The 27,619-nt window shown below is 53.0% G+C and overlaps 1 protein-coding gene across 1 annotated transcript; it reads right to left on the bottom strand.

The window, feature by feature from the left end:
- Positions 1–1,866: 1,866 nt before the first annotated feature.
- Positions 1,867–27,148, bottom strand: APOC1 (apolipoprotein C1). Its single transcript, XM_086933160.1, has 4 exons — positions 27,079–27,148; positions 16,252–16,347; positions 11,520–11,646; positions 1,867–2,083 (listed from the first exon to the last, which is right to left on the bottom strand). The coding sequence occupies exons 2-4, from the start codon at positions 16,304–16,306 to the stop codon at positions 2,023–2,025; spliced, it is 243 nt and encodes an 80-aa protein (XP_086789286.1). The 5' UTR covers positions 16,307–16,347; positions 27,079–27,148; the 3' UTR covers positions 1,867–2,022.
- Positions 27,149–27,619: the final 471 nt, after the last annotated feature.

Here is a 27,619-nt window from a genome sequence, read left to right as displayed (position 1 = left end):
TGGAGACGTCATATCTGAAGTCAACCTCAGGCCTTAACCCTGTTCTCCAGTCCCAACTGGAGAGCCAATGTGTGCCTCTACCATGACGTTTGCTGTCCATGGTGGAAAGATTATTGGTGCTGGCCTCACTCCAGCACCAGCAGTCCACCTGCATTGAACCAGGACCTAAGGCTACTCCCGGATCCAATAGTTTTTTTCTTGAACTATGACCTGTGCTCATAGCCCTGACTAGCCGAGTCCAGCTGCCTCAAAGTCCCAGACACCATGCATTGGTGAACGAGCCCTTTGGCATCCAACCATGTCTCTCTGAACCTGAATGGGAACGTTGCTCCTGCACATTTTCTGTTGTTGTTCTATTTATGTCAGAAACTCAGTCACTTTTGCTTTAACTCACTGAGCTGCCCAGCCTTGCACTGAGTGTAACATAGATAATTTTATAGTACACAATTAATTAAAATCATTGCAATCACGCTTGATTAGGTACAAAATAAAGTGCATGAGTTCCAGTGTTAAAGGTAAAATGTTACAAAGTCACATCATGCTATTTAAAAAAAAATGGACTTCACATTATCAATGGCAAAAAAGATTGAGACTGATAACAGTGGGTTGAAAGTTATGATCCTATCGATTGGTCGGAAGTCAATATGACTTGTACAGCCTTCAGAAATGTCATAAAGCCTGCCACCAGCTGTGCTGAATCGCCCTTCATCCTGACACGTCCGAAAATTTTAAATCCGCCAAACGGGGCAGAGCAAATAAGTTCTCGTGGGGCGAAGAGTCTCACAAATGCAGAATATGTGAATGAGCCCCACAAGCTCGGCACTGTGGAACTGCCATTCCTTTGTAACCGTGCCCGTTCTAGCAAGCCAACAGAGGGATCAAGCCAAACTGTAGCCTCATTAGTTGACGCTTCATTGTTGCTTCAGGTGGAGGACAGATCGGGCCCGATTCACAGAACTAACTTAAGACAGAATCCTAAACTTACTACCATTTCAGTATTCACAGAAGGCCTTTAGGAGTCCTAAAGTTAACAGTCCTACCCTTACTCCTCCTAAACTGAGAAACATCCTAACTTTCGCTATTCACAGAAGGCATTTAGGAGTCCTAAATTTAGGCCTCCTAACTTCTGTGAATACTGAAATGGTAGTAAGTTTAGGATTTTGTCTTAAGTTAGTTCTGTGAATCGGGCCCATGGCGTGGCAAGCCCCTGCTGTTATGATTTTGATGCCCAGCTTCCAAGCTTGAGTTTTTTCAAGCTTGTTGTGTCATTGTCCGCTGACATTACTTTTGCTTGTTTTGTTAAAAGTTTTGCTTTGGGTTGCCGTGAGCCTCTTCTCTTCCTTTATGATCCATCCATACTCCGAGGTACCTGTAAGCGGTCACCGTCTCGATGGGTTTACCATCGATGGCCGTGAGCCTCTTCTCTTGGTTTACGATCCATCCATACTCCGAGGTACTTGTAAGCGGTCACCGTCTCGATGGGTTTACCATCGATGGCCGTGAGCCTCTTCTCTTCCTTTAATCCATCCATACTCCGAGGTACCTGTAAGCGGTCACCGTCTCGATGGGTTTACCATCGATGGCCGTGAGCCTCTTCTCTTGGTTTATGATCCATCCATACTCCGAGGTACTTGTAAGCGGTCACCGCCTCGATGGGTTTACCATCGATTGCCGTGAGCCTCTTCTCCTGGTTTGCCTGGAGAACATCAGCGGGATACTTAGAACCGGAGCGCCACTGCCCATCCAATGTACTGCCCACAAAACACTGCCCATGGATGATACTTCCCAATAACCACTGCCCAGCCCACCCCAAGCCCAGAGAAAAGGCCAAGTGTATGAACAAATCATAGAAAAGAAGAAAAGCCATTGGAAATATGTGCAAGTTTAATAAGTCTCTAAACAATAAAGATTCTACTGGAATACATGAGGGTAGAAGTCCGGTCTCTGAGCATGCGTGCTCTCCTTCAGTCCTCTGGCGCCATCTAGCGCTCTTGATGGTGCACTGCAGTAGCTCCAGGGTCCCTACTTGGACTTGATATTCAGAGCATCTTTCGCTTTCTGAAACGTCTCCGCAAACCAGTTTCTGCAACAAAAACAGAGCAGGGTGAGAATTGCCCCTGAGAGAGGCACAGTCAGGAGCATCAGATGCAAGAGAATGGTAAGCATTGCCCCCAAGAGGGGAGAAGTCAGGAGCGACAGACGCAAGAGCAGGGTAAGCATTGCCCCCGAGAGAGGCACAGTCAAGAGCGACAGATGCAAGAGAATGGTAAGCATTGCCCCGAGAGGGGAGAAGTCAGGAGGGTTAAAGGCTAGAGCAGGGTAAGCATTGCCCCCGAGAGGGGAGGAGTCAGGAACGACAGACGCAAGAGCACGGTAAGCATTGCACCCGAGAGGGGAGGAGTCAGGAGCGACAGACGCAAGAGCGCGGTAAGCATTGCACCCGAGAGGGGAGGAGTCAGGAGCGACAGACGCAAGAGCACGGTAAGCATTGCCCCCGAGAGAGGCACAGTCAAGAGCGACAGATGCAAGAGAATGGTAAGCATTGCCCCGAGAGGGGAGAAGTCAGGAGGGTTAAAGGCTAGAGCAGGGTAAGCATTGCCCCCGAGAGGGGAGGAGTCAGGAACGACAGACGCAAGAGCACGGTAAGCATTGCACCCGAGAGGGGAGGAGTCAGGAGCGTCAGACGCAAGAGCACGGTAAGCATTGCCCCCAAGAGGGGAGAAGTCAGGAGCGACAGACGCAAGAGCAGGGTAAGCATTGCCCCCGAGAGAGGCACAGTCAAGAGCGACAGATGCAAGAGAATGGTAAGCATTGCCCCGAGAGGGGAGAAGTCAGGAGGGTTAAAGGCTAGAGCAGGGTAAGCATTGCCCCCGAGAGGGGAGGAGTCAGGAACGACAGACGCAAGAGCACGGTAAGCATTGCACCCGAGAGGGGAGGAGTCAGGAGCGACAGACGCAAGAGCGCGGTAAGCATTGCACCCGAGAGGGGAGGAGTCAGGAGCGACAGACGCAAGAGCACGGTAAGCATTGCCCCCGAGAGGGGAGGAGTCAGGAGCGACAGACGCAAGAGCAAGGTAAGCATTGCACCAGCGAGGGACACAGTCAAGCGCATCAGACGCAGTAGCAAGGTAAGCATTGCTCCGGAGAGGGGAGGAGTCAGGAGCGTCAGACGCAAGAGCACGGTAAGCATTGCCCCCAAGAGGGGAGAAGTCAGGAGCGACAGACGCAAGAGCAGGGTAAGCATTGCCCCCGAGAGAGGCACAGTCAAGAGCGACAGATGCAAGAGAATGGTAAGCATTGCCCCGAGAGGGGAGAAGTCAGGAGGGTTAAAGGCTAGAGCAGGGTAAGCATTGCCCCCGAGAGGGGAGGAGTCAGGAACGACAGACGCAAGAGCACGGTAAGCATTGCACCCGAGAGGGGAGGAGTCAGGAGCGACAGACGCAAGAGCGCGGTAAGCATTGCACCCGAGAGGGGAGGAGTCAGGAGCGACAGACGCAAGAGCACGGTAAGCATTGCCCCCGAGAGGGGAGGAGTCAGGAGCGACAGACGCAAGAGCAAGGTAAGCATTGCACCAGCGAGGGACACAGTCAAGCGCATCAGACGCAGTAGCAAGGTAAGCATTGCTCCGGAGAGGGGCGCAGTCAGTAGGGAATATATGACGTTACAACACAAACAATTATAACGCATGCTTGTACTACGCGGTTTTTACATCGTTACTACCATTAGATTGCATGATTTTACAACGCATGCCATTACAACAAATTTTTGAAAACTACCATTACAGCGCATACCATTACAACGCATAATACTTTTAGGACAACTGTAGGGTAAGTGTTGGATAGCGTAGGGGTAAAAATTAATATTCCCACTCCAGTGAGTTCAACAGTAGGAAAAGTGTTGGATAGTGAAGAGGTAAAAATTACTATTCCTATCTACTCCAAAACCCATACCCACCCTAAAATTAAAAAGATTCTCATGACTTACCTTATCATGCGTTGCAAAGGCACGTGTTGTAATGGCATTCATTGTTATGGCATGCGTTGTACTGACATGCATTGTAATGGCATGCTTTGTAATGGCATGCGATGTGAAGACAGTTGTGTTGTAACAGTTGCATTGTAAAAGCAGTGCGTTGTAATAACTGCATTGTGCATTGTAATGGATGTTTCCCGTCAGGAGGGTAAGACGCAAGAGCAAGGTAAGCATTGCCCCTGAGAGGGGAGCAGTCAGGAGCGACAGACGCAAGAGCAAGGTAAGCATTGCCCCAGAGAGGGGCAGTCAGGAGCGTCGGACGCAGGCTCTGCCCTTGAGAGGGGAGCAGTCAGGAGCATCAGATGCAAGAGCACAGTAAGCATTGCCACCGAGAGGGGCGCAGTCAGGAGGGTTAGACTCAAGAGCACGATAAGCATTGCCCGCGAGAGGGGAGCAGTCAGGAGCATCAGATGCAAGAGCACGGTAAGCATTGCACCCGAGAGGGGCGCAGTCGGGAGGGTTAGACACAAGTATGGACCGAAAGAGGAGCCCCGGGGAAGAGTCATGAAAGACAGAGACACTATCATCGAACAGTTAGGCGCTAGTATGGAAACCAAGGGGCATATTTACAAAGAAGTGTCAGGGAGCGGCGTCATACTTCTTTGCTTAACACTGCGCTCTACCACTTCAAAACGCAGGGCTGCACCATATTTAAAACAATACGGTGCAGCCCAACATTTCCCCCGAGCTGGTGCTAATTTCAGCCTCCCAGCACCAATGCATGCACTCTTGCACTTTGCTGCAAGGGTGCCTGCGTTGGGGAGATTTATTGTTTGTGTACACAAAGGAGTCCCTTCCTGCGCATAAACAATCTTAAATGGTGTTTTGTAACTTCCATGTGTGCTGCTTTTTCTGCGCATACATAGAATTTGAAACTCGTCACGTTTTTAAATTATTGTTTATGTGCAGGAAGGGAGACCTTCCTGCACATAAACAATCATTGGCGTTTTGCTGTTTCTATGTGCGCTGCACAATGCAGCACACATAGAAACGGCACAAACAAGGAGAAATCTCCTTGTTTCGCCAGGTTGAGATCAGGGTGTTCCTAGTCTTATCTTTGGCGCTGCCTCATATTTACGCCACCCTTGTGAATAGATGGCTGCATCAAAATCAATGAGTGTTGCAGCAGAATGCCCACCGCGCCAACCGTTGCCCTCCCCTTTCGTGCAAAGTGTAGCGTGAAAGGGTGCCTTATTTACAAGGCTGCGTTATTAACACTGCCTTGTAAATAAGGCAAAGCACACATCGCCACAAGAATGTCTTTAAAAGTCACGTTCCTGTGGCGATAGGGACTTGTAAATATGTCCCCACGTGTATTGTCAGTCTGTTTCTTGTTTCCAGTTCGGGAGAGGCATCGGAGCGTGCGAGGCGAGGTGAGCAAGGCAAAGGTGAAGCCGAGTGTGTGTCGGCTACTTGCAGGGGTTTTCCTTCTTCTTCCCCCCCAGAGCAGAGCTCAGCTGAGCGAGTGAGTACGCAGCCGTAGTCCGGTGCCCCGGAGAGTGTGCCCCAAAATCTACACAGAAGTGGCGCGGTTAGGACTGGGTGTGGCTTCTGGGTTTTCTCAGCGTGCCCTATTGGTAACTCACTTTTTGTCTGCCTTACTTTGCTCCACAAGCCGGCGTGAGTGACGCACCGGTGCGGAGCACGTGCTGTGGAGTTGAGAGGGGGTGCCCACTCTTCAAGGGCTTTAAGGGACAGCAGAAGCTTAAGCCGGACCCGGAGCCTATTAACACATCAGCGAGGGGTGCAGTGAGCCTGGGTGTCTTAGGGCTGGTCAGTGTTTTGCTGGCATTCTTCTTCACTCCTTTGCGTTCTGTTTTACCCGGCTTTAGTAAGTCTTGTAAATCTGGGGCGGGGTCAAAAGCAGTGGTGTTGAGGTGGATCACCCGCAGCCGCAACACCCATTGCACGCTCTTTGCCGCAGCGGCCCGCGGCAGGAAGGGGCATATTTTCAAGGAGGCGTTGAGCCACGTTAAGTACCTTAGTGCCACCTTGTAAATAAGGGGAAGGATTCAACGCCACTAGAACACCAGAAAAAGCGACGCTCCGATGACGTTAGGGGCTTGTAAATATGCCCCTGAGTCACGAGGGCCCAATGAGACAGAAACGACCAGAGGCTCACTTGTACTTGTGCACATATTAAAGATAACGGGCATATCAGCAAGGGCTTCATCTCCGGAGCGGAGATAAAACCATCGCCCTATCAGCAAGAGGGTGCTAACAGGCATATTCGCATGTTAGCACCCTTTTGCACTACGCCTACCTTTGCATCTCTAATGAGATGCAAAGTGGGCGTTCCTGACATACATTACATGTCAGGACATCAATAGCGCGGCTTCCCGCTATCAGCAAGGATGCCCTCGCATTTTAGCAGATGTTAGTTTTTGGAGAAAACTGCTGTTTTCTCCAAAAACTAACGTCTGCTAAAATCCTGACTTACCCATCCGTAGCATAGGGGGTGGATTATGCTGCTTCAACCACAGGGTCGTATCAGCAAGGTTATTGCCCTTTTGCAGGGAAAACCAGCAATGCTCCCTGCGAAACGGCAATTTCCCCGCTATTGCAGTAATTTTTATCACTCTTAAGCAAAACTCTGGGGCCGATTCACAGAACTAACTAAAGACAAAATCCTAAACTTACTACTTTTGGTATTCACAGAAGTTAGGATTTTGTCTTAAGATAGACTTAAGACAGAATCCTAACTTCTGTGAATACCAAAAGTAGTAAGTTTAGGATTTTGTCTTAAGTTAGTTCTGTGAATCGGGCCCTCAATGTTTATCTCACTAGAAATACACTCCAGGCCTCAGGAAGCGGATCTCCGACCGCCAGGGCTCAGAGTATCAAAACCCATCTGCAGCTGTCAGTCGTTCCACTGATTGACAGACCTGAGCTCAAAGAGGTCAATCAAAGCCGCCCGGTCAGTATCTCCTCAAACTCATCAATGTCCCGAGGCGGCTTCATGATCGCAGGTGGTTTCATCTGCAGGGGGCGGTAGAAGTTCTTCAGACACTTCAAGCAGCGCCGGTATCACTCAGTCGCGTTGTGCTCAACCGCAGAAACTGGGCCTTATAATATTGCAAGAATATCCGCTGCTTAATCAAAGAAATGCGTCAACTCCCAAGTATTCTAGGCAGCGTTCTATAATTGATAACGCGATCATTTCAAAGGACTTGGGGGCATATTTACAATAGCTGTCGCATCCCCGCATATCAGGAAGGATGCGCCAGTTATTGTGCACCATGGCTCCGCCACCCTGGGTGCGCCGCATTTACAATGCAGCGCACCATGGGGCAAAAACGGCACAGATGCGTGACGCATCTGTGCCGTAAAAGTGACGCATTGCTAGAGTTGCGTCACAAGCGCGACGCAGCTCCAGCAATGCTCTACGGGCCCTATCTTGGCAATGCTGCGTCAATCCTTAGGCCTGCTTCAGGCAGGCGCAGGGTTTTGACGCAGCATGGGCTCAAAAGTGACTGAGTGAAATCTTGTAGATTTCACTCAGCCACTTTCAGGAGGTGTTCCTGCGCCAGAACGCCCCCCCCTTGTGCAGGAACTCCTACATGTGGCGCAGGGCATTACAACGTGACGCATCTCCCAGATGCGTCACGTTGTAAGTACCCCCGCACCATGGAGCAGGATTTGCGCCGCCGCTACGTCACAAAAGTGATGCAACAGCGGTGTAAAAGAGGCGCAAGGGGCTTGTAAATCTGCCCCTCGGGCTCTGGAATCGGTGGACACAACAAACGGTGAATGCTTTTAATTTGAAAAGGCTGATATGGCAGTCAATAAAACAGCTGGAAATATTGAAATACACAGAGAGTCAAATAGACCACGCCCGTTACAAACTCCAAAATAGAAAATCAATGGTCGATATTTGGTCTTATTTCCACTCCTCCTTAATAAGAACATTTCCAGCTAAAGCCTCAGCAAAGGGAAACCCTATTAAATCCACCTTTAACCGGTGGTCGAACAAGCTCTATTTACAAGGGACGGTTCCCAACACAGTAGCTGCACACAAGCGATCAAATCAAAACTCCGGTCTTGCCAGAAAGCATTTATTGAAATGTTTGAGAAAAACATACAAACAGGAGATCTGGAAGAAAAAAAGAGCTTATATGGGGGATTTATGGTTGAAACTACATTATGGCTGCAAAACAAATAATATTAAAGCCCTCTGGGTAACCATTAATAACCCGGAGAATGGTAGTCGGAGGGTAGATAGTGCCAGTATCTCGGAATCTAGTTGGGACATTTTTATCTCAGGTCTGTCTGGGGCTCACCCTGAAACCTACACTGAGAACACTTTCCAACAGACCATCGTAACCCCTTCAAGTGCCATAAACCATCATCAAATGGGGAGTGAAAGTTGTTTTAAAGAAAGGCGATTACAAATATGCACAGTAAATAAGGCCATGATAATAACAACCATAGAAGGAATTAGATGTAATGGAGGGCCCGGCCCTAGTGGTATCCACAATGCTGTCTTGAAAGCCAACCCAGAACTGTGGCAACAGTACCGACTCCATCCAAAGATGTCGACTCCATCCTTCAAAGATGTTGACTCCATCCTTCAAAGATATTGACTCCATCCTTCAAAGATGTCGACTCCATCCTTCAAAGATGTCGACTCCATCCTTCAAAGATGTCGACTCATTCTTCAAAGATGTCGACGCCATCCTTCAAAGATGTCGACTTCATTCTTCAAAGATGTCGACTCCATCCTTCAAAGATGTTGACGCCATCATTCAAAGATGTCGACTCTATCATTCAAAGATGTCGTAGCAACAAAAGTGGTTCAGAATCATGGCCTCTATATAGAATGGCCCTTTAGAGAATCCGCTTCACTATCAGCTTATAGCCCTAACCGATGTGAAGGCGAAGGTCTAACCAATGTGGAGGCGAAGGTCTAAACGATGTGGAGGCAAAGGTCTTTGCACAGGTCTATTTAAGGACCTTGATGAATGGGCATCATCAAACATAATACCAATATATTGATCAGAATTCCAGAGAGAACAGTTAACAATCACAAATCTGTGGTCCCTCACATTGATGGCAGAGAGGCCAATATACAGCTAGCATTTGCAATGCATTAGGTCTCGCATTTGCAAGAGTTTGAGGTATTGGCACTGTAAATGACAATGCCTTTTATTTATGTTTTTTGAAAACCTGCAAGAAGTGTGTAAACACGTACTTTGGTCTTATAGTCCTTGCTTAGGAGAAGCAAGTCTGGCAGTAACTGCGCCTCTTTTCCTGCCAGCCTAGCTTCTCGTAAGCAAGGACTATAAGTACAAAGTACGTGTTTATGCACCGCTTGCAGGTTTGCCAAAAAATAAATAGGCACTATCATTTATGACAATAGCTCACACTTTTGCACTTTTGCAAATGCGAGCCCTATTACATTGCACATGCTTGTTAGAAAGATGTCCATGCGTGATCCAGAACGCCTCCGCACGACTCATCCTGAACATCCCCCGACACAGCCACATCACCGGACACCTGAGAGACCCGCACTGGCTCCCCGTCAGCAAGAGAATCACGTTCAGACTCCTGACCCACGCACACAAGGCTCTCCACGACCTGGGCCAGCTTCGATCAACCAGCCACGCCCTCGCCACCGTACCGCGCATCCGCAGAGCCACCGCCGGAGGAAGATCCTTCTCCTACCTGGCGGCCATGACCTGGAACTCCCTCCCCACCCACCTCTGGCGAACCCAGGACCATCTCTCCTTCAGGAAGCAGCTCAAGACCTGGCTGTTTGAGCAGTAACTTACCCCCCCCCCCCCCCCCCCCCCCCCAGGCGCCTTGAGACCCTCCCGGGTGAGTAGCGCGCTCTATAAATGCATTGATTGATTGATTGATCAGAGAAATCCAATGGCTAAAGTGAGCAGCCCCATTGCCCCCTGTTGAATGCTGTGGTGGGAGGAAGCAAAAGTGTGGCCGACTACTGGGGGGCGCTTGAGAGCCCGAGGCAACATGGCTGCTCATTAGTGCTGCTCTGCTGGCCAGGTGTAAACATCCGATGAGAATCCGCTTATCGAGCTTCACAATATATGAAATACAGCTCATGAAGAGAGGGAGAAGTAACCCAAGACTCGTGAGCCGAAGATTTGGAAAAATCCGTAAATCAAAGGTGTGAATAGGCCCAGAGAACCCAGCACCAGAATCCAAAGAGAGACAGGCCGGGACTCGCTGCAACACACTCAGATCAGCAACGCAGGTCGCGCTGTACAGTGCGAAGACCAGAGCTGGCCTGGGGGCCTTACAGCGGCACCATGAGCTGTAGCCACAAGGTACCCGCGAGTCAAGGAAAAGACCAGAGCCGGCATCTGTAGCTAGTGCCTCGGTGAAGGGAGGCGGTGGAGGTTGGTTAAAAGACATGGCGAGAGGAGGCTGATAACTGAGGGGCTTATTATCAAGACAGGTAATAAAATTATCACCGTTTTAGCGGCAGAAAACTGCCGCTAAAATGTTGGTAATGGGCTTGATAATATGCTCCATGGAATTCCAATTAAGCCCAGGTTAGATGTCCTTCACATTTAACATGTTCTTCAATTGCAATTCCATAGAACAGATTATCAAGTTCATTATCGTCGTTCTAGCAGCAGTTTTCTGCCGCTAAAACGGTGATAATTTTATTGCCTGTCTTGATAATATGCCCCTGAGTAGGTTCTGTGCTGTTCAAGATGTACCCGGTGAGTCAGGAATGCGTGCGACTCTGTGCAAGCTCAATGGCGGCGGCGGGCCGAATACAGGCCGGACAAGCGTGCTTCCTGTTCATGGAGTTCATGTGAGAGAGAAGGTGCAATTGGAGAGACAACTCGTCCAGACGCGCAACCAGGTCTGAGTGTTGGTTCAAGGATAGAGGCTGAGGGGAGGGATCCGCCAGAGAGGAGGGGCCTCCAGCGATGTCTGGATGAGGTGAAACGCGAAGGTCCGGGAGAGAGTGCGTCCTTAAACTCTTGCAGAGTCCCTGCTCGCTTGGAAGGAGCGGCTGGGAGGGGAGGAGGGTGGAGGGCCAGGTGTGTTGTGCAATGGAGGTCTTCTTAAGGAGGCTGAGTGTGTTGGGATGAAAAGACACCATGGAGGGCGGTCTTTTCTGCTCTACTTTATGGGGAATATGTGTAAGCACACGCGCAGGAATACTAAACGACATCCGTACACAGATGCAATGCACAGCAGAGACCACGAAACACCTATAGCAGGAATACAAGGCTACACCATGCCCGGACACCCTAGCAAACACAAGAGAGCAAAGAGCAGAATAAACTGTCCTACAAAAAAGGAAGGCCAATATCTGGCAAAAAGACACGTTGGGAGGGCGTATGGTGAAGGGCGGAGCCCCATGGGCAAGTGATGGTGCAGGAAGGTCCTATGCGGACGCTGCTCTCACCACACATGGCAGACATGGTGATGGGCAGGTGACTGGACCCCCCGTCCCCTTACCCTCCCGAGACCACAAGGGCGGTAGTGCTTGTAAATGGGCTTTACCTCGTCTTTGTAGCAGGTTCACTGTGGTGGATTTTGTTAAACACCTCCTTGGTTTTTTCACCGACATTAGAGGCGAATTCCCTCAGGCGGTCGGCAACGCTGGGGGAGTCGTCGGCCTTGGTGACGTCTGAGGGGGAGAGGGGTTAAACACGTCATTAACAGGCACTGCAGTGCGTAGAAGCAGGCACAAGAAGCGAGCAGCGAAGCCTAGAGTCAAGTTCTGAGTGGAAAGATTGTGGTCTGATTCCCAAATGCAATCTGTCTAACTTTACGACTCTTGGTATTCACAGAGGTAATTTTCGAGTCGTATTTTTCCAGAATGTCCAGCTCCGGCGTTATTCTCTGGCTGGGGCGAATGTGTGATAAATGGTAGAGGAGGTGTTGAAAATCAGTCTGAGCAGGGAAAAGGGTGTGGCCAAGACACAGCATCACATGCAAGAAAAGTTTGCTCCTTTGCATTGTGGTACAGGCAGGTCACAATTTACGCTCTCCTCAGTGCTGACTGTAGTGTTACACCAAACTTTTGGGTGGGTGAGTGCTGTGCGTAGAGGGTGTCTGAGTGCTGTGGGTAGAGGGTGGCTGAGTGCTGTGGGTAGAAGGTGGCTGAGTGCTGTGCGTAGAGGGTGGCTGAGTGCTGTGCGTAGAGGGTGGCTGAGTGCTGTGCGTAGAGGGTGGCTGAGTGCTGTACGTAGAGGGTGGCTGAGTGTTGTGCGTAGAGGGTGGCTGAGTGCTGTACGTAGAGGGTGGCTGAGTGCTGTGGGTAGAAGGTGGCTGAGTGCTGTGCGTAGAGGGTGGCTGAGTGCTGTGCGTAGAGGGTGGCTGAGTGCTGTGCGTAGAGGGTGGCTGAGTGCTGTACGTAGAGGGTGGCTGAGTGTTGTGCGTAGAGGGTGGCTGAGTGCTGTGCGTAGAAGGTGGCTGAGTGCTGTGGGTAGAAGGTGGCTGAGTGCTGTGCGTAGAGGGTGGCTGAGTGCTGTGCGTAGAGGGTGGCTGAGTGCTGTGCGTAGAGGGTGGTTGAGTGCTGTGCGTAGAGGGTGGCTGAGTGCTGTGGGTAGAGGGTGGCTGAGTGCTGTGGGTAGAGGGTGGCTGAGTGCTGTGGGTAGAAGGTGGCTGAGTGCTGTGCGTAGAGAGTGGCTGAGTGCTGTGCGTAGAGGGTGGCTGAGTGCTGTGGGTAGAAGGTGGCTGAGTGCTGTGGGTAGAAGGTGGCTGAGTGATATGTACAACTGATACAAGTGGTAGGGGTAGATACTGTCTCTTGTACAAGTGCTCTGGGTAGCAGCTGTCTCTTATACAAGTGGTTTAGGTATAAGCTGGCTCTTACACAAGTGGTACGGGTAGAAGCTGACCTTTGCACAAGTGGGAAGGGTATAAGCTGTTGTTTGTACCAGTGGTAAGGGTAGAACTGTCTCTTGTACAAGTGGTAAGGGTAGAAGCTGTCGTTTGTACCAGTGGTAAGCATAGAAACTGTCTCTTGTACAAGTGGTAAGGTAGAAGCTGTTGTTTGTACCAGTGGTAAGCGTAGAAACTGTCACTTGTACAAGTGGTAAGGGTAGAAGCTGTCGTTTGTACCAGTGGTAAGGGTAGACACTGTCTCTTGCACAAGTGGTAAGGGTAGAAGCTGTCATTTGTACCTTTGGAAAGGATAAAAACTGTCTCTTGTAAAAGTGGTCTGGGTAGAAGCTGTCGTTTGTTCCTTTGGAAAGGGTAGAAACTGTCTCTTGCACAAGTGGTAAGGGTAGAAGCTGTCTCTTACACAAGTGGTTTAGGTATAAACTGGCTCTTTCACAAGTGGTATGGATAGAATCTGACCTTAGTACAAGTGGTCTGGGTAGAAGCGGTCTCTTGTGCAATTGGTAAGGGTTGATGCTGTCTCTTGTACAAGTGTTATGGGTAGAAGCTGTCTCTTGTGCAAGTGGTAGAGTTAGAAGCTCTCTCTTGTACAAGTAGTCTGGGCAGAAGCTGTCTCTTGTAGAAGTGGTAAGGGCAGAAACTGTCTCTTGTACAAGTGGTATGGGTAGAAGCTGACCTTTGCACAAGTGGTAAGAGTAGAAGATGCCTCTTGCACAAGTGGTGAGGGTAGATAGTGTCTCTTGCACAAGTGGTCTGGGTAGAAGCTGTCTCTTGCACAAGTGGTATGGGTAGATGGTGTCTCTTGCACAAGTGGTAAGGGCAGATGGTGTCTCCTGCACAAGTGGTAAGGATATTAGCTGCCTATTTCACAAGTGGTAACTGTGGATGCTGTCTGTTGAACAAGGGGTCTGGGTAGAAGCTGTCTCTTGCACAAGTAGTGAGGGTAGATGGTGTCTCTTGCACAAGAGGTAAGGGTAGATGCTGTCTCTTGCACAAGTGGTAAGGCTAAAACTGTCTCTTGTACAAGTGGTAAAGGTACAAACTGTCTCTTGTACAAGCGGTAAGGGTAGAAGCTGTTGTTTGTACCAGTGGTAAGTGTAGAAACTGTCTCTTGTACAAGTGGTAAGGGTAGAAACTGTCTCTTGAACAAGCGGTAAGGGTAGATGCTGTCGTTTGTACCAGTGGTAAGCGTAGAAACTGTCTCTTGTACAAGTGGTAAGGGTAGAAGCTGTTGTTTGTACCAGTGGTAAGCATTGAAACTGTCTCTTGTACAAGTGGTCTGGGTAGAAGCTGTCAGTTGTACCATTGGATTGGGTAGAAACTGTCTCTTGTACAAGTGGTAAGCGTAGAAGCTGTTGTTTGTACCAGTGGTAAGCATAGAAACTGTCTCTTGTACAAGTGGTCTGGGTAGAAGCTATCGTTTGAACCATTGGAAAGGGTAGAAACTGTCTCTTGTACAAGTGGTAAGGGTAGAATCTGACCTTTGTACAAGTGGTCTGGGTAGAAGCTGTCTCTTGTACAAGTGGTTTAGGTATAAGCTGGCTCTTGCACAAGTGGTATGGGTAGAAGCTGACCTTTGCACAAGTGGTATGGGTAGAAGCTGACCTTTGTACAAGTGGTCTGGGTAGATGCTGTCTCTTGTACAAGTGGTAAGAGTAGAAGCTGTCTCTTACACAAGTGGTTTAGGTATAAGCTGGCTCTCGTACAAGTGGTAAGAGTATAAGCTGTTGTTTGTACCAGTGGTAAGCATAGAAACTGTCTCTTGTACAAGCAGTAAGGGTAGAAGCTGTCGTTTGTACCATTGGAATGGGTAGCAACTGTCTCTTGTACAAGTGGTCTGGGTAGAAGCTGTCGTTTGTACCATTGGAATGGGTAGAAACTGTCTCTTGTACAAGTGGTCTGGGTGGAAGCTGTTGTTTGAACCATTGGAAAGGGTAGAAACTGTCTCTTGTACACGTGGTAAGGGTAGAAGCTGTTGTTTGTACCAGTGGTAAGGGTAGAAACTGTCTCTTGTACAAGTGGTCTGAGTAGAAGCTGTCTCTTGTACAAGTGGTAAGGGTAGAAGCTGTCGTTTGTACCAGTGGTAAGCATAGAAACTGTCTCTTGTACAAGTGGTCTGGGTAGAAGCTGTTGTTTGAACCATTGGAAAGGGTAGAAACTGTCTCTTGTACAAGTGGTAAGGGTAGAAGCTGTCGTTTGTACCAGTGGTAAGGGTAGAAATTGTCTCTTGTACAAGTGGTCTGGGTAGAAGCTGTCATTTGTACCAGTGGTAAGGGTAGAAACTGTCTCTTGTACAAGTGGTAAGGGTAGAAGCTGTTGTTTGAACCATTGGAAAGGGTAGAAACTGTCTCTTGTACAAGTGGTAAGGGTAGAAGCTGTCGTTTGTACCAGTGGTAAGGGTAGAAATTGTCTCTTGTACAAGTGGTCTGGGTAGAAGCTGTCATTTGTACCAGTGGTAAGGGTAGAAACTGTCTCTTGTACAAGTGGTAAGGGTAGAAGCTGTCGTTTGTACCAGTGGTAAGCGTAGAAACTGTCTCTTGTACAAGTGGTAAGGGTAGAAGCTGTTGTTTGTACCAGTGGTAAGCATAGAAACTGTCTCTTGTACAAGTGGTCTGGGTAGAAGCTGTTGTTTGAACCATTGGAAAGGGTAGAAACTGTCTCTTGTACAAGTGGTAAGGGTAGAAACTGTCTCTTGTACAAGTGGTAAGGGTAGAAGCTGTCGTTTGTACCAGTGGTAAGGGTAGAAGCTGTCGTTTGTACCAGTGGTAAGGGTAGAAACTGTCTCTTGTACAAGTGGTAAGGGTAGAAGCTGTCGTTTGTACCAGTGGTAAGGGTAGAAGCTGTCGTTTGTACCAGTGGTAAGGGTAGAAACTGTCTCTTGTACAAGTGGTAAGGGTAGAAGCTGTCGTTTGTACCAGTGGTAAGGGTAGAAACTGTCTCTTGTACAAGTGGTAAGGGTAGAAGCTGTCGTTTGTACCAGTGGTAAGGGTAGAAACTGTCTCTTGTACAAGTGGTAAGGGTAGAAGCTGTTGTTTGAACCATTGGAAAGGGTAGAAACTGTCTCTTGTACAAGTGGTAAGGGTAGAAGCTGTCGTTTGTACCAGTGGTAAGGGTAGAAACTGTCTCCTGCACAAGTGGTCTGGGTAGAAGCTGTCATTTGTACCAGTGGTAAGGGTAGAAACTGTCTCTTGTACAAGTGGTAAGGGTAGAAGCTGTTGTTTGAACCATTGGAAAGGGTAGAAACTGTCTCTTGCACAAGTGGTCTGGGTAGAAGCTGGCCACGGGTTTCCTTTCAAGTCGGCTCAGTGCTTAGGGCAGCAGCTGACTCAGAGGAATGAAGTATAGCGCTAAGAAGTGCCAACAGTTGGCAGATAAAGCGCCTTACCAGTCATCACCGCTAGCGTCACAAGAAGCACAGCGAGGGACAGGAGCAGCTTCATGGTGACCTCTGATGACCTCTGGTAACCTCTCAAGTCAATCTCTGCAAAAGAAAAGTACAGACCAAAGCTGTGCAAACCCTTAACATGAGAGGATTATGAGAGCCTCACACGGCCCTGAGCCCACTGAGCGCACACTCACATCCCACAGTGACGGTCACTCAGAGTCCAGGGTCAGGGAGCACACGTCAGGACCCCTCAGAGCCTCACACTGAGCGCACACTCACATCCCACAGTGACGGTCACTCAGAGTCCAGGGTTAGGGAGCAGACGTCAGGACCCCTCAGAGCCTCACACTGAGCGCACACTCACATCCCACAGTGATGGTCACTCAGAGTCCAGTGTCTAGGAGCACACGTCAGGACCCCTCAGAGCCTCACACTGAGTGCACACTCACATCCTACAGTGATGGTCACTCAGAGTCCAGTGTCTAGGAGCACACGTCAGGACCCCTCAGAGCCTCACACTGAGTGCACACTCACATCCCACGGTGATGGTCAATCAGAGTCCAGGGTCAAGGAGCACACGTCAGGACCCCTCAGAGCCTCACACTGAGCGCACACTCACATCCTACAGTGATGGTCACTCAGAGTCCAGTGTCTAGGAGCACACGTCAGGACCCATCAGAGCCTCACACTGAGCGCACCCTCACATCCCACAAGGACAGTCACTCAGAGTCCAGAGTATAGGAGCAGATGTCAGGACCCCTCAGACCCTCACACTGCGCGCACACTCACATCACACAGAGACAGACACTCAGAGTCCAGAGTATAGGAGCAGACGTCAGGACCCCTCAGAACCTCACACTGAGTGTACACTCACATCCCACAGTGACGGTCACTCAGAGTCCATAGTCTAGGAGCAGACGTCAGGACCCCTCAGAACCTCACACTGAGGGCACACTCACATCCCACAGTGACGGTCAATCAGAGTCCAGAGTATAGGAGCACATGTCAGGGCCGCTCAGAACCTCACACTGAGGGCACACTTACATCCCACGGTGACGGTCACTCAGAGTTTAGGGACTAGGAGCACACGTCAGGATCCCTCAGAGCCTCACATTGAATGCACACTCACATCCCACAGTGACGGTCACTCAGAGTTCAGGGTCAAGGAACACACGTCAGGACCCCTCAGAACCTCACACTGAGTGTACACTCACATCCCACAGTGACGGTCACTCAGAGTCCATAGTCTAGGAGCAGACGTCAGGACCCCTCAGAACCTCACACTGAGGGCACACTCACATTCCACAGTGACGGTCAGTCAGAGTCCAGGGTCAAGGAGCACAAGTCAGGATCCCTCAGAGCCTCACATTGAATGCACACTCACATCCCACAGTGACGGTCACTCAGAGTTCAGGGTCAAGGAACACACGTCAGGACCCCTCAGAACCTCACACTGAGTGTACACTCACATCCCACAGTGACGGTCACTCAGAGTCCATAGTCTAGGAGCAGACGTCAGGACCCCTCAGAATCCCATACTGAGGGCACACTCACATCTCACAGTGACGGTCACTCAGAGTCCAGGGTCTAGAAGCAGACGTTAGGACCCCTCATAGCCTCACACTGAGCGCACACTCACATCCCACAGAGACAGACACTCAGAGTCCAGAGTATAGGCGCAGACGTCAGGACCCCTCAGAACCTCACACTGAGTGTACACTCACATCCCACAGTGACGGTCACTCAGAGTCCATAGTCTAGGAGCAGACGTCAGGACCCCTCAGAATCTCACACTGAGGGCACACTCACATCCCACAGTGATGGTCAATCAGAGTCCAGGGTCAAGGAGCACACGTCAGGATCCCTCAGAGCCTCACATTGAATGCACACTCACATCCCACAGTGACGGTCACTCAGAGTTCAGGGTCAAGGAACACACGTCAGGACCCCTCAGAGCCTCACACTGAGCGCACACTCACATCCCACAGTGACGGTCAATCAGAGTCCAGGGTCAGGGAGCACACGTCAGGACCCCTCAGACCCTCACACTGCGCGCACACTCACATCCCACAGTGACGGTCACTCAGAGTCTAGGAGCACACGTCAGGACCCCTCAGAGCCTCACACTGAGCGCACACTCACATCCCACAGTGATGGTCACTCAGAGTCCAGGGTCAAGGAGCACATGTCAGGACCCCTCAGAGCCTCACACTGAGCGCACACTCACATCCCACGGTGACAGTCACTCAGAGTCCAGTGTCTAGGAGCAGACGTCAGGACCCCTCAGAGCCTCACACTGAGCGCACACTCACATCCCACAGTGACGGTCACTCAGAGTCCATAGTCTAGGAGCACATGTCAGAGCCCCCCAGAACCTCACACTGAGGGAACACTCACATCCCACAGTGATGGTCACTCAGAGTCCAGGGTCAAGGAGCACATGTCAGGACCCCTCAGAGCCTCACACTGAGCGCACACTCACATCCCACAGAGACAGTCACTCAGAGTCCAGGGTCAAGGAACACAAGTCAGGACCCCTCAGAGCCTCACACTGAGCGCACCCTCACATCCCACAAGGACAGTCACTCAGAGTCCAGAGTATAGGAGCAGACGTCAGGACCCCTCAGAGCTCACACTGAGGGCACACTCACATCCCACAGTGACGGTCACTCAGAGTCCATAGTCTAGGAGCAGACGTCATGACCCCTCAGAACCTCACACTGAGTGTACACTCACATCACACAGTGACGGTCACTCAGAGTCCATAGTCTAGGAGCAGACGTTAGGACCCCTCAGAACCTCACACTGAGCGCACACTCACATCCCACAGTGACGGTCACTCAGAGTCCATAGTCTAGGAGCACACGTCAGAGCCCCCCAGAACCTCACACTGAGGGCACACTCACATCCCACAGTGATGGTCACTCAGAGTTCAGGGTCAAGGAGCAAACGCAGTACCCCTCAGAACCTCACACTGAGTGCACACTCACAACCCACGGTGACGGTCACTCAGAGTCCAGTGTCTAGGAGCAGACGTCAGGACCCCTCAGAGCCTCACACTGAGCGCACACTCACATCCCACAGTGACGGTCACTCAGAGTTCAGGGTCAAGGAACACATGTCAGGACCCCTCAGAGCCTCAAACTGAGCGCACACTCACATCCCACAGTGACGGTCACTCAGAGTCCAGGGTCAAGGAACACAAGTCAGGACCCCTCAGAGCCTCACACTGAGCGCACACTCACATCCCACAGTGACGGTCACTCAGAGTCCAGGGTCAAGGAACACACGTCAGGACCCCTCAGAGCCTCACACTGAGCGCACACTCACATCCCACAAGGACAGTCACTCAGAGTCCAGAGTATAGGAGCACACGTCAGGGCCCCTCAGAACCTCACACTGAGGACACACTCACATCCCACAGTTACGGTCACTCAGAGTCCATAGTCTAGGAGCACACGTCAGGGCCCCTCAGAACCTCACACTGAGTGTACACTCACATCCCACGGTGACAGTCACTCAGAGTCCACTGTCTAGGAGCAGACGTCAGGACCCCTCAGAACCTCACACTGAAAGTACACTCACACCCCACAGTGACAGTCACTCAGAGTCCAGAGTGTGGGTGCACATGTCAGGGCCGCTCAGAACCTCACACTGAGGGCACACTCACATCCCACGGTGATGGTCACTCACAGTCCAGGGTCTAGGAGCAAACGCAGAACCCCTCAGAACCTCACACTGAGGGCACACTCACATCCCACAGTGACTAGTCACTCAGAGTCTAGGAGCACATGTAAGAACCCCTCAGAATCTCACACTGAGGGCACACTCACATCCCACAGTGATGGTCACTCAGAGTTCAGGGTCAAGGAGCAAACGCAGTACCCCTCAGAACCTCACACTGAGTGCACACTCACAACCCACGGTGACGGTCACTCAGAGTCCAGTGTCTAGGAGCAGACGTCAGGACCCCTCAGAGCCTCACACTGAGCGCACACTCACATCCCACAGTGACGGTCACTCAGAGTTCAGGGTCAAGGAACACATGTCAGGACCCCTCAGAGCCTCAAACTGAGCGCACACTCACATCCCACAGTGACGGTCACTCAGAGTCCAGGGTCAAGGAACACAAGTCAGGACCCCTCAGAGCCTCACACTGAGCGCACACTCACATCCCACAGTGACGGTCACTCAGAGTCCAGGGTCAAGGAACACACGTCAGGACCCCTCAGAGCCTCACACTGAGCGCACACTCACATCCCACAAGGACAGTCACTCAGAGTCCAGAGTATAGGAGCACACGTCAGGGCCCCTCAGAACCTCACACTGAGGGCACACTCACATCCCACAGTTACGGTCACTCAGAGTCCATAGTCTAGGAGCACACGTCAGGGCCCCTCAGAACCTCACACTGAGTGTACACTCACATCCCACGGTGACAGTCACTCAGAGTCCACTGTCTAGGAGCAGACGTCAGGACCCCTCAGAACCTCACACTGAAAGTACACTCACACCCCACAGTGACAGTCACTCAGAGTCCAGAGTGTGGGTGCACATGTCAGGGCCGCTCAGAACCTCACACTGAGGGCACACTCACATCCCACGGTGATGGTCACTCACAGTCCAGGGTCTAGGAGCAAACGCAGGACCCCTCAGAACCTCACACTGAGGGCACACTCACATCCCACAGTGACTAGTCACTCAGAGTCTAGGAGCACATGTAAGAACCCCTCAGAATCTCACACTGAGGGCACACTCACATCCCACGGTGATGGTCACTCAGAGTCCAGGGTCTAGGAGCAAACGCAGGACCCCTCAGAACCTCACACTGAGGGCACACTCACATATCACAGTGACTAGTCACTCAGAGTCTAGGAGCACATGTAAGGACCCCTCAGAATCTCACACTGAGGGCACACTCACATCCCACAGTGACGGTCACTCAGAGTCCAGGGTCTAGAAGCAAACATCAGGAGCCCTCAGAAGATGAAATGTCCCATTCCAGCCATAGCCCCAGGAGATATCCTGCCCCAGTCTCAGCCCCAGGAGATATCCTGCCCCAGTCTCAGCCCCAGGCGATATCCTGCCCCAGTCTCAGCCCCAGGCGATATCCTGCCCCAGTCTCAGCCCCAGGAGATATCCTCCCCCAGTCTCAGCCCCAGGAGATATCTTTCCCCATCCTCGGCCCCAGGAGATATCCTGCCCCAGCCCCAGGAGATATTCTTCCCCAGCCCGACGAGATATCCTGCCCCAGCCTCAGGAGATATCCTGCCCCAGCATCAGCACCAGGAGATATCCTGCCCCAGCCAAAGGAGATATCCTGCCCCGGCCTCAGCCCTAGGAGATATCCTGCCCCAGCCCCAGGAGATATCCTGCCCCAGCCATAGCCCCAGGAGATATCCTGCCCCAGCCCCAGCCCCAGGAGATATCCTGTCCCAGCCATAGCCCCAGGAGATATCCTGCCCCAGCCTTGGCCCCAAGAGATATCCTGCCCCAGTCATATCCCCAGGAGTTATCCTGCCCCAGCCCCAGGAGATATCCTGCCCCAGCCCCAGGAGATATCCTGCCCCAGCCTCAGGGGAAATCCTGACCCAGCTTCAGCCCCAGGAGATATCGTGCCCCAGCCCTAGGAGGTATCCTGCCCCAGCCCCAGAAGATATCCTGCCTCAGGCACAGCCCCAGGAGATATCCTTCCCCAGCCCTAGGAGATATTCTGCCCCAGCCTCAGCCCCAGGAGATATCCTGCCCCAGGAGATATCCTTCCCCAGCCGTAGCCCCAGGAGATATCCTTCCCCAGCCGTAGCCCCAGGAGCTATCCTGCCCCAGCCCCAGGTGATATCCTGCCCCAGCCTCAGCCCCAGGAGATATCCTGCCTCTGCCCCAGGAGATATCCTGCCCCAGCTTCAGCCACAGGAGATATCCTGCCCCAGCCCCAGGAGATATCCTGCCTGAGCCATAGCCCCAGGAGATATCCCGCCCCAGCCCAAGGAGATATCCTGCCCCAGCCATAGAACCAAGAGATATCCTACCCCAGCCTCAGCCCCAGGAGATATCCTGCCCCACACTCAGCCCCAGGAGATATCCTTCCCCAGCCCCAGGAGATATCCTATCCCAGCCATAGCCCCAGGAGATAACCTGCCACAGCCTCAGCCCCAGGAGAGATCCTGCCCCAGCAACAGCCCCAGGAGATATCCTACCCAAACCTCAGCCCCAGGAGATTTCCTGCCCCAGCCCCAGGAAATATATTGTTCCAGCCCCAGGAGATATCCTGCCCCAGCCACAGGAGATATCCTGCCCCAGCCGTAGGACCAGGAGTTATCCTGCCCCAGCCCTACGAGATATCCTGGCCCAGTCATAGCTCCAGGAGATATCCTGCCACAGCCTCGGCCCCAGGAGAGATCCTGCCCCAGCCTCGGCTCCAGGAGATATCCTGCCCCAGCGGTAGGAGATCTCTTGCCCCAGCCTCAGCCCCAGGAGAGATCCTGCCCCAGCCCCAGGAGATACCATGCCTTAGCCTCAGCTCCAGGAGATATCCTGCCCCAGCCTCGGCTCCAGGAGATATCCTGCCCCAGCCTCAGCCCCAGGAGATATCCTACCACATTGTAGCCCCAGGAGATATCCTGCCCCAGCCATAGCCCCAGGAGATATTCTGCCCCAGCCTCGGCCCCAGTAATATCCTGCCCCAGCCCCAGCCCCAGGAGATATCCTTCTCCAGCCCCAGGAGATATCCTGCCCCAGCCTCATCCCCAGGAGATATCCTGCCCCAGCCTCGGCCCCAGGAGATATCCTGCCCCAGTCCCAGGAGATACCCTGCCCAAGCCACAGCCCCAGGAGATATCCTGCCCCAGCCATAGCCCCAGAGATATCCTGCCCCAGCCGTAGCCACAATAGATATATTCAAGAGATATCCTGCTCCAGCCGCAGGAGACATCCTGCCCCAGCCCCAGGAGATATCCTGCCCCATCCTCGGCCCAGGAGATATCTTGTCCCAGCCCCAGAATATATCCTGCCCCATCCTCGGCTCCAGGAGATATCCTGCCCCAGCCTCAGGACCAGGAGATATCCTGCCCCATCCTCAGCTCCAGGAGATATCCTGCCCTAGCCCCAGGAGATATCCTGCCCCATCCTCACCTCCAGGAGGTATCCTGCCCCAGCCTCAGCCCCAGGAGATACCCTGCCCCAGCCGTAGCCTGAGGAGATATCCTGGCCCAGTCATAGCTCCAGGAGATACCCTGCCCCAGTTTCGGCTCCAGGAGATATCCTGCCCCAGCCCCAGCCCCAGGAGATACCCTGCCCCAGTTTCGGCCCCAGGAGATATCCTGCCCCAGCCCCAGGAGTTACCTTGCCCCAGCCTCGGCTCCAGGAGATATCCTGCCCCAGCCCTAGGATATATCCTGGCCCAGTCATAGCTCCAGGAGGGATATATGACGGTACCACGCGTACTTTAACAACGCGTACCGTTACAACGCTACTTTTACCACGCAAGTCGTTACAACGACTTGCGGGGAGGGGCGCTGGATAGTACATTTTTTCAATTACTATTCCAACTCCAGTCCCCGTGGACTCTAGGGAAAGGAGTTGGATAGTAATTTAATCTATTTACTATCCTGGAGCGCCCCCCAGCGCAAGTCGTTGTATCGACTTGCGTGGTAAAAGTACCGTGGTAACAGTAGCGCGTTGTTAAAAATGCGTGCTAACCGTTGCATACCCTCCAGGAGATATCCTGCCACAGCCTCGGCCCCCGGAGAGATCCTGCCCCAGCCTCGGCTCCAGGAGATATCCTGCCCCAGCCCTAGGAGATATCTTGCCCCAGCCTCAGCCCCATGAAAGATCCTGCCCCAACCCCAGGAGATACCATGCCCCAGCCTCGGCTCCAGGAGATATCCTGCCCCAGCCCTAGGAGATATCCTGCCCCAGCCTCAGCCCCAGATGAGATCTTGCCCCAGCCTCAGGAGATACCCTGCCCCAGCCTCGACTCCAGGAGATATCCTGTCCCAGCTTCGGCTCCAGGAGATATCCTGCCCCAGCCTCAGCACCAGGAGATCTCCTACCCCATTGTAGCCCCAGGAGATATCCTGCCCCAGGAGATGTTCTGCCCCAGCCTCGGCCCCAGTAATATCCTGCCCCAGCCCCAGGAGATATCCTCCCCAGCCCCAGGAGATATCCTGCCCCAGCCCCAGGAGATATCCTGCCCCAGCCTCACCCCAGGAGATATCCTGCCCAAGCCCCAGGAGATATCCTACCCAAGCCAAAGCCCCAGGAGATATCCTGCCCCGTCCCAGGAGATATCCTCCCCAGCCCCAGGAGATATCCTGCCCCAGCCCCAGGAGATATCCTGCCCCAGCCTCACCCCAGGAGATATCCTGCCCCAGCCCCAGGAGATACCCTGCCCAAGCCACAGCCCCAGGAGATATCCTGCCCCAGCCATAGCCCCAGAGATATCCTGCCCCAGCCGTAGCCACAATAGATATATTAAAGAGATATCCTGCTCCAGCCGCAGGAGACATCCTGCCCCAGCCCCAGGAGATATCCTGCCCCATCCTCGGCCCAGGAGATATCTTGTCCCAGCCCCAGAATATATCCTGCCCCATCCTCTGCTCCAGGAGATATCTTGCCCCAGCCCCAGGAGATATCTTGCCCCAGCCTCAGGACCAGGAGATATCCTGCCCCATCCTCAGCTCCAGGAGATATCCTGCGCCAGCCCCAGGAGATATCCTGCCCCAGCCTTGGCTCCAGGAGATATCCTGCCCCAGCCTCAGCCTCAGCCCCACGAGATATCCTGCCCCATCAGTAGCCCCAGGAGTTATCCTGCCCCAGCCGTAGCCCGAGGAGATATCCTGGCCAAGTCATAGCTCCAGGAGATACCCTGCCCCAGTTTCGGCCCCAGGAGATATCCTGCCCCAGCCCCAGGAGATACCCTGCCCCAGTTTCGGCCCCAGGAGATATCCTGCCCCAGCCCCAGGAGTTACCTTGCCCCAGCCTCGGCTCCAGAAGATATCCTGCCCCAGTCCCAGGAGATATCCTTCCCCAGCTTCAGCCCCAGGAGAGATCCTGCCCCAGCCTCAGGAGATACCCTGCCCAGCATCGGCTCCCGGAGATATCGTGCCCCAGCCTCAGCCCCAGGAGAGATCCTGCCCCAGCCTCAGCCCCAGGAGAGATCCTGCCCCAGCCTCAGGAGATACCTTGCCCCAGCCTGGGCCCCAGGAGATATCCTGCCCCAGCTGTAGCCCCAGAAGATATCCTGCCCCAGCCCCAGCCCCATGAGATATCCTGGCCCATCCTCGGCTCCAGGAGATATCCTGCCTCTGCCTCAGGAGATATCCTGCCCCAGCCCCAGGAGATATCCTGCCCCAGCCTCAGCCCCAGGAGAGATCCTGCCCAGCCTCAGGAGATACCCTGCCCCAGCCTCGGCCCCAGGAGATATCCTGCCCCAGCCCCATGAGTTATCTTGCCCCAGCCTCAGCTCCAGGAGATATCCTGCCCCAGCCCTAGGAGATATCCTGCCCCAGCCTCAGCCCCAGATGAGATCTTGCCCCAACCTCAGGAGATACCCTGCCCCAGCCTCGGCTCCAGGTGATATCCTGCCCCAGCTTTGGCTCCAGGAGATATCCTGCCCCAGCCTCAGCCCCAGGAGATCTCCTACCCATTGTAGCCCCAGGAGATATCCTGCCCCAGCCATAGCCCCAGGAGATATTCTGCCCCAGCCTCGGGCCCAGTAATATCCTGCCCGAGCCCCAGGAGATATCCTCCTCAGCCCCAGGAGATATCCTGCCCCAGCCTCATCCCCAGGAGATATCCTGTCCCAGCCCCAGGAGATATCCTACCCAAGCCATAGCCCCAGGAGATATCCTGTCCCAGCCTCGGCCCCAGGAGATATCCTTCCCCGTCCCAGGAGATACCCTGCCCAAGCCACAGCCCCAGGAGATATCCTGCCCCAGCCATAGCCCCAGAAATATCCTGCCCCAGCCGTAGCCACAATAGATATATTTAAGAGATATCCTGCTCCAGCCGCAGGAGACATCCTGCCCCAGCCCCAGGAGATATCCTGCCCCATCCTCGGCCCAGGAGATATCTTGTCCCAGCCCCAGAATATATCCTGCCCCATCCTCGGCTCCAGGAGATATCCTGCCCCAGCCCCAGGAGATATCCTGCCCCAGCCTCAGGACCAGGAGATATCCTGCCCCATCCTCAGCTCCAGGAGATATCCTGCCCCAGCCCCAGGAGATATCCTGCCCCAGCCTCGGCTCCAGGAGATATCCTGCCCCAGCCTCAGCCCCACGAGATATCCTGCCTCAGCAGTAGCCCCAGGAGTTATCCTGCCCCAGCCGTAGCCCGATGAGATATCCTGGCCCAGTCATAGCTCCAGGAGATACCCTGCCCCATTTTCGGCTCCAGGAGATATCCTGCCCAGACCCAGGAGATACCCTGCCCCAGTTTCGGCCCCAGGAGATATCCTGCCCCAGCCCCAGGAGTTACCTTGCCCCAGCCTCGGCTCCAGGAGATATCCTGCCCCAGCCCTGGGATATATCCTGCCCCAGCCCCAGGAGATATCCTTCCCCAGCTTCAGCCCCAGGAGAGATCCTGCCCCAGCCTCAGGAGATACCCTGCCCAGCATCGGCTCCCGGAGATATCGTGCCCCAGCCTCAGCCCCAGGAGAGATCCTGCCCCAGCCCCAGCCCCATGAGATATCCTGGCCCATCCTCGGCTCCAGGAGATATCCTGCCTCTGCCTCAGCCACAGGAGAGATCCTGCCTCTGCCTCTGCCTCAGGAGAAATCCTGCCCCAGGAGTTATCCTGCCCCAGTGAACCCCCTCCCCCAGTGCTCACCTCAGGAGTGAAGAAGAAGAGTCTTTGCTGAGGCTGAAGGCGGGAGCCTCATATACCCGCCCGACCCTCTGAGTACACAGGGAGGAGTGGCTGCGGGTGGGGGGAGGGGGGGTGCGGGGGGGGGGGGGGGCTGCGGGGGCGGGAGGTTTGTGGCCGGGGGGGGGGGTTGTTTCCCTCTGGAGCATTATTTGAACAAAGCTTCTATTCAGAACTCGAGATAACAGGAGGAATCTGTGGCAACGGGGAGGGGGAGGGGGCAGTATCACCCCCTCAGGACACTCTGAGGCGGAGAGTGTCACGCATGGGGCGTGAGATCACGGGCTCAATACAGAACCTGAGACTGATGACCGGCTGGGTGTCTGTGTCACTCTTGGTAAAGAGGGTCACTCACTGAGTATCACTCACTGGGGCTTTGACACACCTGGGAGCACGACCTACCCATTTGGTCTGAGGGTCACACACCCTGGAGCAACCTCTGTCATTTGGCGTGAGACTCACACCTTGGTACAGTGTCACTCACTGAGAGTGAGGCTCACATCCT

This window comes from Lissotriton vulgaris, chromosome 7 (genome assembly GCF_964263255.1).
Source record: "Lissotriton vulgaris chromosome 7, aLisVul1.2, whole genome shotgun sequence".
In the NCBI taxonomy this organism is placed as follows: Eukaryota; Metazoa; Chordata; class Amphibia; order Caudata; family Salamandridae; genus Lissotriton; species Lissotriton vulgaris.
This window is presented reverse-complemented; position numbering and strand designations above follow the sequence as displayed.